Genomic DNA, 10398 nt, shown 5'->3' on the forward strand with positions numbered 1-10398 from the left:
TTGCAATTAATATGTCCTATTCGTACAATCCAAGCAAAACCAACATGTTATTTTTAGAAGATAGAATCCCTGGGAACGTGGTAGATCATCTCACTGTTCAGAGATCTACTCACTGTACAGATGGTCGAAGTGAGCGCAGGGGTCACAAGGCAAGTAAAGGGACGGGGCGTGGGTGGAATCCAGGTCTTCTGTCTCCCAGCTGGGACCCGCGGGTGGGGAGTTTCTGCAGCTGGGGAGTCTTGGTGCCAGAATCCACCGGATGTTTTTGGATTCTGGAGGACACAGACTGAAATTCCAGATCCTTCAGGAAGGAAATGGAGGGATGAGCAGAGGGGTGGAGAATGAACCTGTGTGGCCTGGCTCCATTTTCAAAGCTCTTTCTCACTCTATGTTCCCAACGTCCCTGTGAGTTGGGCAGTATTGCCTCTATTTACGAAATAAGGGAACTGAGGCCCAGAGAGGGGAAGCAACCTGCCCAACATCACACAGCTGATGCGGGAGCTGGGGAAGGGAGGCGGCTGTAGAGCCTGGCTCTCACTCTCCATTTGCTGGGATCCACGGAGAACCACTATGGGCAGTAGTGAGGACAGAAAAAAAAAAAAATCTTTAGGCCCTGGGGTTCCCAAAGTCCACGTGCCCAGAGTCCCTGTAACTCAGGAGAGGCAATGCCTCGGGGAGGCTGCCGGCCTTCCCCGGAGAAAGGACTCACGCCTCCGGGAAGCCTGCCCTCCATTCCTTCCCGATCTGTTTCCTGCTCCCTTTGCCAAAGTGCTGGAATTTGAACCTGGTCCAAGCTTCATCCACAAGGAGAGCCTGTCTCTTTAACCAGCGGCCGCTGCTGCTGCTGCTGCTGCTGCTGCTGCTGCTGCTGCCCAGATGTGCCTGCTGGTGCGTGCTGCACGTGCTGGGCGCAGTTAAAGGCGCAGGACCTGCTTTCCTGGGGGGCACCGAGGATAGCGGCCCGAGGGCAGTCCTCTGGTGCCAAGCGGTGGGGCTGCTTTTCTCCCTTTCATTGTCTTCTTTTATCCGTTTCCTTTGCAGAGCCGAGGAAGGATGCTGGACACCCTGCTGCCCGGGCCCTGGGCCTCCCGTCCCCTCCACCTGCGCCAGCCAGTTCCTCCCACTGGCACTCAGCCCCTTGAATGACAATAACGGTGGAATTCCCAATTCCCAAGCTGTTCCTTTCAGTGAAAGGAGAGAGATGAGCGTGTGTTACATGCTACCGTTTCTATAAATGGAAATAGCAGTGGTTGCCTCTATTCTGTTCCTCTAGGGGGGGAACAGAATAGCTGGGGTGGGGAGAGAGGAAGACTTTACCCTTTAACTCTTAGCACATGTGGAATTTTGTCTCACGTACCCCTGTTTCTTGTTTCCTGGTTTTAAAAAAAATGGCAAATGGTTATTTTCAGCCCGGCAGTATCCTAAATATATCACATGCTGGTGTCACTGAAGCCTGAGAGCAATCCTACTCTGTTTTATGATCCCCACTTTATGAATGGAGAAACTGAGGCCCAGGGAAGTTAGCTGACTTGCTAGCAAGGGTAAGGCCAAGATTTGAAGCCCAGAGAATCTGATACCAGGGTCCTCCGGATGCTTGACGCCCGCCAGTCTCTGTTGTGGCTCCGTGGCTAACCCTGGGTTGTGATTCCCCTGCTTGGTGGGAAGGAGAGTGGCAAGGGAGTTAAGAACAAGAAGGGATACAATGAGGCTTCCTTCTGACCCAGGAATCTGCTTCTAGGAATTATTTCCCCTGCAACATTCATGTCAGTGGGCCAAGGTATACATCTATTACACCGTTATTTGTAGGAGCGAGTAGAATTATATGGGTTTACGTTTACTGAACATTCACTGTGGGTCCTGCACCTTGCATTCCTTGCCTGGGTTAACTTATCTATTCCTTGAAAACATGAGAGGCAGATTCTCTCATCATCCCCATTTCACATTAGAATCAAGCATGGTCCAGTCCTTTGTTCTCATGTCACTGTGCCACCTCAAGGGCTCCTGCCTTCCCAAGGGGGTTGGATGGAGCCTTTCTCACAGTAGGCCATGGATACGTATTCTGTGGGGTTTGTGAACTCCAGATGGGAATTAAGAATGTTTATGGGGTGCCTGGCTGGCTCTGTCATAAGAGTGTGAAATTCTTGTTCTCTGGCGTAGTGAGTTTAAGCCCCATGTTGGGTGTAGAGATTACTATAAAAATAATAAACTATAAAAAAACAATTGCGTTTATGCTTTGATAATAACCTTGAAAAAAAAAAAGGTCAGCATACCATAAGATCACCTGGACAAGGCACTTTCTCACAGGGCGCCGGCGCTCCAACTTGGCAAACATACCCGTGTCTGCCCACGGCCCGCAGGAAGCCAGCCACCTCAAATGACCGTTTAATTTTCAACAACTGGGAAGCACTGTCTGGCTTTGGAATGTCCTGAAACCAACGTGGAAACAATCGTCCCATTGTCTGCCCCTGTGCTCGTTTTGAATTTTTCCCCCAGAAACAGAGCACAATTGCTCTTTTGCATCAATAGCTCACAATTTAAAGGCATTTTCAAATAATGAGACTTTCGTGTCTTATGGCATTCAAGAGATTAAAACTCGGGGTGACATCAAGACAGCGACTTGGTGTGATAGAGAAATGGACAGAGTCCTGGGTGTGATTCACGTCTCCATATGCTTGTATGTGCAGGCAGACCGAGTCTGGAAGACTTGTCAACAAAATATTTCATAGAAAATCTGGTTTTGGGATGCCTGGGTGGCTCAGCAGTTGAGCGTCTGCCTTTAGCTCAGAGCCTGATCCCAGAGTCCCGGGATCGAGTCCCACCCACATCGGGCTTCCTGCAAGGAGCCTTCTTCTTCCTCTGCCTGTGTCTCTGCCTTTCTCTCTCTGTGTGTCTCTCATGAATGAATAAATAAAATCTTTATTTAAAAAAATTTTTTTTTAAATATTTTATTTATTTATTTATGAGACACACACAGAGAGAGGGAAAAGTAGAGACACAGGCAGAGGGAGAAGCAGGCTCAGCGCTTTAGCGCCGCCTGCAGCCCAGGGCATGATCCTGGAGACCCTGGATCGAGTCCCACGTGGGGCTCTCTGTATGATGCCCGCTTCTCCCTGTGCCTCTGCCTCTCTGTGTCTCTACGACTAAATAACTAAAATTAAAAAAAAAAAATCTGGTTTACAGTGGTTTCTTTCTTTCTTTTTTTCCTTCCTCCCTTCCTTCTCTGTGCTAAGTCTTTCTGCAGGGAGATAGTCATTTTAACAGAAAAAAAGTTTCCTTTTTTTTTTTTTAAACCATCAGTAGCAAGCGGGGGCCCCACACGTGTTCGGCTTGGCTGGCCCTGGGTTTTTCTTGACAAGTGCGTGGGCCGCGTCCACGCCCCCCTCCCCCCATCTCCCCATCCCCCCATCCCTCCGTGGGACGTCCTCCCAGCAGCCCGGATGGGCGGTCCCCGCCGCGTCTCCGCCCCCCGCCCTCGGCCCCGCCCCCGGCCCCGCCCCCTCCGCGACCGAGCGTCGCAAAAGACCGGGCGGCGCTTGACGGCCGGCGTCGTTTGACGGCCGGCGGCAGCCGAAGAGGAGGCGGAGGCGGAGGAGGAGGAGGAAGCCGCGCTGGCTGCTGCTGCGGCGGCGGCGGGGGCCGAGGAGCGAGGCGCGGGCGGCCGGGCCGGGCCGGGGGGCTGGGCGGCGGGCCCGGCGGCCGCCCCCGCGCCGCGCTCGGCGGCCCGATGTGGCTGCAGCAGCGGCTGAAGGGGCTGCCGGGGCTGCTGTCGAGCAGCTGGGCCCGCCGCCTGCTCGGCCTGCTCGGCCTCTCGCTGCTGCTCCTGTGGCTCGCGGGCTCCGGGGCGCGGCGGGCGGCGGGCGGCCTGCACCTGCCGCCCTGGCCCCGCGGCGAGCCGGGCGCCGCCGAGCCCTCCGCCTGCCTGGAGGCGGCCACCCGCGGCTGGCGCGGCCTGCGGGAGCGCGGCGAGGCGGTGCCGCTGGGCCCCGGCGTGCCCGCCCTGGTGGCCAACGGCTTCCTGGCGCTGGACGCGGCCGCCAACCGGCTGTGGGTGACGCCCGGGGAGCGGGCGCCCGCCGTGGCGCCGGACTTCGTGCCCTTCGTGCAGCTGCGCCCGCTCGGCGCGCTCCCCGAGGCGGGCGAGGCGGTGCTGCTGCTGCGGGAAGGGCTGCTGCGCCGCGTGCGGTGCCTGCAGCTCGGGCCCTCGGGCCCCGGCCCTGCGGCCGCCGCGCCCGGGCCCGCCTCGGCCTCCGGGCTGGCGCCGGGGCCCGGCCGCGACTGCGTGCTGCTGCAGGAGGACTTCCTGGCGCACCGGGGCCGACCCCACGTCTACCTGCAGCGGATCCAGCTCAACAATCCCACCGAGCGCGTGGCCGCGCTGCAGACGGTGGGGCCCACTGTCGGCCCGGCCCCCAGAGCCTTCACCAGTACGCTGGAGAAGGTGGGAGACCATCAGTTCCTCCTCTACTCGGGCCGCTCCCCGCCTTTTCCCACGGGGCTGGTGCACCTGGTGGTGGTGGCCGCCAAGAAGCTGGTGAACCGGCTCCAAGTGGCGCCCAAGACGCAGCTGGACGAGACAGTGCTGTGGGTGGTGCATGTTTCAGGCCCCATTAACCCCCAGGTGCTCAAAAGCAAAGCAGCCAAGGAGCTCAAGGTGCTCCAGGATTTGGCACGAAAGGAAATGCTGGAGCTCTTGGAGATGCCAGCGGCCGAGCTGCTTCAGGACCACCAGCGCCTCTGGGCTCAGCTCTTCAGCCCAGGTGAGGCCTGGCCAGTTATCGGTCCACAGTCCACACCGTACACCAGGGCACACAGTCCCTCCCGGAGATGCCCCACTAAAGTCTGCAGAGGTGACACTGAACCGGAGCAGAGGGGTGCTGCAAGGGGGCCTGCCCACTGACCCCGGGCCTGCCCAGCTGACTCTCTGCTCCACCACTTAGCATCTGTGTGACCTTGGGCCACTTAACTGACCTCCATGGGCCTGTGTTCGATAAGTACGGTTGCACTGAGCTCAGGGCTCTTGTGAGATTCTAATGAAAGGGCGACAGTGAAAGACAGGTCTTACTGGTTTGTTCTTGTAGATGAGGCCTGATTTGGAGGGTGGTGTTCGGGGTCAGCTTTAATTATTATTTTTAAGTTTATTTATTCATGAGAGACACAGGCAGAGGGAGATGCAGGCTCCTCCGGGGAGCCCGATGCGGGACTCGATCCTGGGACCCCGGGGTCACGCCCTCAGCCAAAGGCAGAGGCTCAACCACTGAGCCTCCCAGGTGTCCCTCGGAGTTGGTTTTTAAAGGATAAATCAACAGGTAGAGAGAGGCCTGGGCATCCCCACATCCGTTCCTCAGTTACCCCAGTCTGGCTGGTGACAGGCATGGGCTTTTTTTCTCTGTTTCCTTTTTTTTTTTTTTTTTAAAGTGACCTCTGTGCCCAACATGGGACTTGAAGTCACAACCCCGAGATCAAGAGTCACATGCCCCGGGCACTGACTGAAGTGAGCCCTGGCCAGTGTGGTTGTGCCTTTTTACTGGGAGGGAATGGAACCTTATCTTCAGCAGGTTGGAATGGACAGGTTGAGTGAAAACTTGTTTTCCCAGTTGGCCATCGAAGTAGAGGAACTTCTATTCTAGATGAGAGATTTTGGTTTCCGGGGTGCTTGTTGTCTACATCCTTATGCATAGTTGCTCAGAGTGTGTCTAAGCCGCTCAGCACGTGTATAGGTTGGGTCTTGCCAGGGACTGTCCTCCCCGTACGAGGGATGCAGGAGTGAATAGAGCGGAGTTCCTGTTCTCATGGTGCTTGCTTAAGTTCTGGATGGGAAGAAGATGATACTAGAAAGGTGAAAATCTGGATGAATCCGCAAGATAACTTTTTAGAATAAAAAGTCGTTTAAAGTGAGAAGTATTCGTTTGAGGGTGAGAGGTGGGGGGAAGGGTGGGGTGGGGCCTCTCCGAGGAGGAGGCACTTAGCCAATACCTAAAGAGCAAGAAACCAGCCAAGTAATGATCCGGAGGGAGCCAGCAGGTCGGCGGCCTTAAGGCAGGAGCACGTTTGGTTGAGGCCGGTGCGGCTGGCAGGCTGCAAACAAGGGACGGGTGCTGACAGCCCGATGCTGAAGGGTCTTGCAGGCCTTGGTGAAGATGGTGCATCTGACTACGTGAGGTGGAAGGCAGAGCAGAGACGCTCCCGCACGTACATTTTTAGACGATCCCCCTGGCTGCTCTGTGCGGAGTGTAGACTAGAAGGGAACCAAAGTGGGGCATGGCGACCAGATAGGGTTTTGTGGGAGCCCAGGTGAAAGCGGGGGAGGGGGGGACCAGAGCTGTGGCCGCAGAGACGAAAGTGGATGGATGGCATCTGGTACTTTTGGAGGTGGCGCCGGCAGGACTGTGCGTGGACTGGCTGTGGGGCGTGAGCACTTGACAGTGACGCCTGACTGCGGGGAGGGCTTGAGCAGGTGTCTGGAGATCATCTGAGGGGAGGGGCTGGTTTGGGGCTGCAAGAATTCAAACCACGTCAGGTTCAGAATCGCATGTCCTGGGGGAGACAGCAAATGGGCGGTTAGCTGTTGGCGTCTAGGATTCGTGCAGATTCGGGAGATCAAGTGTTCAGGTGTTACTTGAAGCTCCAAGGCCTGGAGACGAGATGCTAGCAGGGAGCCGGCTGAGAGGGCCCGGGTGCTGCCCACAGGGGCCTCAGGCTCAGAGGGTCCCGTTGGCCGTGCGAGGGCACCAGGCAGAAGGACTTTCTCCCCGACTCAGGGAGCTCTTCATGTTGTGACCTCAGCCCCCCGGCCATGCTGTTCCCCCCTAACGTGCAACCTTTGTGGCGTTACAGGTGTGGAAATGAAGAAGATCACGGACGCCCACACGCCGTCAGGCCTGACCGTGAACCTGACGCTGTACTACATGCTCTCCTGCTCGCCAGCGCCACTGCTCAGCCCCAGCCTGAGCCACAGGGAGCGCGACCAGATGGAGTCGACGCTGAACTACGAAGACCACTGCTTCAGTGGCCACGCCACCATGCACGCTGAGAACCTTTGGCCCGGCCGGCTGGCCTCTGTCCCGCAGATCCTGCAGCTCTCCGACCTGTGGAAGCTGACCCTGCAGAAGCGCGGCTGCAAGGGGCTGGTGAGGGTCGGCGCCCCAGGCATCCTGCAGGGCATGGTGCTCAGCTTCGGGGGACTGCAGTTCACCGAGAACCACCTCCAGTTCCAGGCCGACCCTGACGTGCTGCACAACAGCTACGCCTTGCACGGCATCCGCTACAAGAATGATCACATCAACCTGGCCGTGCTCGCGGACCCCGAGGGCAAGCCATACCTGCACGTGTCCGTGGAGTCGCGCGGCCAGCCCGTCAAGATCTACGCCTGTGAGGCGGGCTGCCTGGAGGAGCCCGTGGAGCTGACCTCGGTGCCCCAGGGCCACACCTTCCCGGTCATGGTGACGCAGCCCATCACGCCGCTGCTCTACATCTCCACCGACCTCACACACCTGCAGGACCTGCGCCACACGCTGCACCTCAAGGCCATCCTGGCCCACGATGAGCATATGGCCCAGCAGGACCCTGGGCTGCCCTTCCTCTTCTGGTTCAGCGTGGCCTCCCTCATCACCCTCTTCCACCTCTTCCTCTTCAAGCTCATCTACAACGAGTACTGTGGGCCTGGGGCCAAGCCCCTCTTCAGGAGTAAGGTATAAAGCCCCAGTGTGTTCAGAGCCCCAGCCCCCTGCGGGGGAGGGTGCCCCTCTCAGCCAGAACCCTCCGCCCGCAGCGCAGAGAGGCGTGAGTGTGTTTAGAGAGGATGTCAGAGCGTGACTCCTCGGAGGAGACCAGAGCAGGGGACGGTGGCGAAAATCAGGTGTGGGCAGCTGAGTGCTGGCCTTCCAGGGGCGTGGGCAGTGCCCTCCGTGCCCCAGGAAACCTCAGCCTTTACAAATAATTGCACAAGACCCCTAGGGTGACTTGAGCCTCTACGGAAGCTGCGGGGGCGACCCCTGTCCTCATTCGGGAGGGCCGGTTCACTGCCCCTCGCTGTGGGCCAGTGCAGGGGGTCATCCTGTGAGCACGTATTGTTTCCCGACGCATCTTTGTCCCCAGGAAGCCATGACTTTGAGCATGGTCACTGTGGGACTGTCACCCGGAATGCGTCCTGGGCATCGGGCTCAGCCTGGGGAGCCCGCCTGGCCCGCCCTGCCATCAGCCCTCCCTGCTTGCTCACTACCAGGATTGCCCGGGAGAGGGAACAGAAGGGGGCCCGTGACTGGCAGTCACGGGCGAGAGTCCTTCAGAGGCAGCTGGCTTGCTGCCCTTGCTGCCCTCGCTGCCCTCTCCTCTTGTCGGGCTGCTGCGAGGAGCGGTGTGTCAGCGCTCGGTCTGTGCGCTCCGCGGCTAAGGGGCCTGGGCCGACTCGGGAGAAGCGCCTCATCACCTTTTGCAGAGGGCTGCGTGCCTTCGGGCTTCTGGCCGGGGGCAGTGAGCCCAGAGCCGTGGGAGGAGGGTGGGCAGCAGGTCTGAGCTCCGAGCTGGAGGAACAAACGGAAAGTCAGATGAGCAAGAAATCTTCCCAGGCTGTAAGAGCAGGTGCTAAATTTGCATCGCGTGGGTCCAACGGCCCCTGTGAAGTAGGCAGGCTGCTTCTCCCCGCCGTTCGGGGGGCTCCTCTGCTCTTCCTCTGGCATCTGCCCATCTGCCCTTGGTTCCCTGCCGGGTCCCGAGGACAAGCCCAGCCCCTCATTTTGGGGTGCTACCCGTGTCCCTCAGTTTCCCCCTGCCGAGCTGGGCCACCGCAGGGCAGGGCCCAGTGACCCTGCGGCAGGTACGGAGGTGTCCAGGCTGCTGACCCCACGGCGCTGTAGCACGTCCCAGGCCAGGAGCCGGGTCAGAGCCTGGGCAGGGTGCCCCCAGGTCAGCTCCATCACCTGCTTCCCTTGACAGTGCTGTGGCTTCCACGAGGTCGTGAAGAATAACAGCTTGTTTTGTTACTTGAACAGGAGGATCCCAGTGTCTGAGCGCACCAATGGTCCCGCTTTCAGCCCCGTCTGCACAAGACACCCAGCACTGAAAGTCCTGCTGCACGAACAAGGGATCCTTTGAAAGCACCCACCCTTTTGTGCCTTGTCGGGGACACCAGTGACGCAGAGCGTGTGTGGATGTTTAGGAGTCGGCATCGGGGAGCGGGAGGGGAGGGCCAGTGGACTTTTTGTAAAGCTTTCGACTCAATAAAATGAACCTAGATGGAAAATACTTGAAATTGAACTCACTCCTTCTGCTTCCCCTCCCTTCTTTCTTCTGTCCCAGGAAATAGACCCACTTTTGAAGAGACTTGTCTAAGAAAAATTGTGTTCTATTCCTAATTTAATGTGTTCTTTCTCGACTGAGTTTTTAATTTATTGTTGTTGAGGTTTTGCCGGATGGCTTTCGCATCCACTTTAGACAGTGAACCGTGGAGGTGACCTGGGGCCTTCGCCGCCCCGCCTGGGTGGAGGGCGCGGGTCTCGGGTCATCCCCGGGTTCCCACATTGTCTCTTTCTTATCATGAGCCTGTGGAGATCTGTGCTTTTGTACTTCTGGGCTTCGGGGGCGGTATTTAACTTTCTAGTGATTGATGATTGTTGGCTTTTGAAATACCAAAGCTTCTTTTTTGTTCTGTTTTTAAATAAATCTCTTTCAAACTTCCATGACCGGTTTGTGTGTGGTTGAAACCCGGAGACAGCGGATCTTCCTCCGTCACCAGGCTTCTGGGCAGCGCCTGGAGCAGAAGGGCCAGCCACCTGGCTCTGCCGTGGTGAGGGACTGCTTCCCCACGCCTGGCCCTCCTCCTCCGAACACGTGGAGGCTACTGCCCCTCTGTTCCCTGGGGGGCGGGCGGGGGGGTTCACGGGCTCGCCGGGCCCTGCGGGAAGGTTGAGGAGCTTTAGCCTCTGCCCCCACCTGCCCCGGGTGCCCCCCATTTGCCTGCCCTGGGTATCAGCGGGAAAACACTGCCAGTTGCTTGCTGAAACCAAGATCTGCTGACCCTGTGCTCATGGGAGGAGGACGGAGCCTGGAGGACTGTGGGAGGCCGTGGTCACTGTGTCGTGGGTGCTGCAGCCCGACTCCCTGGGCAGCCTGGGCTGCTTGCCACCCGCTGATGGTGGCCCACGGCAGCCCGGCAGCCCCAGCTCCACATGCCTTCCCCTCTGCTCCAAGAGTGCAGAGCTCAGAGGTGCCTTCCTGGTCCAGCCCTGAGTTGTTGGTGCCTCTACCTGTTTGGGAAGCAGGAACCCCGTAGGGTGCAGCGGGGTGTGGTTTAGGGTGCGGTGTGTGCTGCAGCTGTTACATTAGACTGGAAGCTGCTTGACAAGAGCCACACCCGATAGTCCCACCCCCCTGTTTAGCTCGGAACCAGTAAATGGTAAAAAT

At 58.0% G+C, this 10398-nt stretch overlaps 1 protein-coding gene and 1 long non-coding RNA gene across 2 annotated transcripts; both read left to right on the forward strand.

Annotated features, from left to right (window-relative positions):
• Positions 1–13: 13 nt before the first annotated feature.
• Positions 14–2220, forward strand: LOC140598017 (uncharacterized). The gene is made up of 2 exons (XR_012000183.1): positions 14–149; positions 1042–2220. It is a non-coding gene; the product is annotated as an uncharacterized lncRNA (long non-coding RNA).
• A 1378-nt stretch (positions 2221–3598) lies between these two features.
• On the forward strand, positions 3599–9672 carry KIAA2013 (KIAA2013 ortholog). Its single transcript, XM_026011871.2, has 3 exons — positions 3599–4757; positions 6835–7688; positions 8988–9672. Exons 1-3 carry the CDS (start codon positions 3725–3727, stop codon positions 9003–9005), a joined length of 1905 nt encoding a protein of 634 aa, XP_025867656.2. The 5' UTR covers positions 3599–3724; the 3' UTR covers positions 9006–9672.
• Positions 9673–10398: the final 726 nt, after the last annotated feature.

The sequence above is a fragment of the Vulpes vulpes genome, chromosome 2 (genome assembly GCF_048418805.1).
Source record: "Vulpes vulpes isolate BD-2025 chromosome 2, VulVul3, whole genome shotgun sequence".
Lineage (NCBI taxonomy): Eukaryota > Metazoa > Chordata > Mammalia > Carnivora > Canidae > Vulpes > Vulpes vulpes.

Coding starts and splice junctions, on each gene's coding strand:
- KIAA2013 (XM_026011871.2), top strand. CDS start 3,725: ATGTGGCTGCAGCAGCGGCTGAAGGGGCTGCCGGGGCTGCTGTCGAGC. Junction 4,758..6,834: donor GGCTCAGCTCTTCAGCCCAG/GTGAGGCCTGGC, acceptor GTGGCGTTACAG/GTGTGGAAATGAAGAAGATC.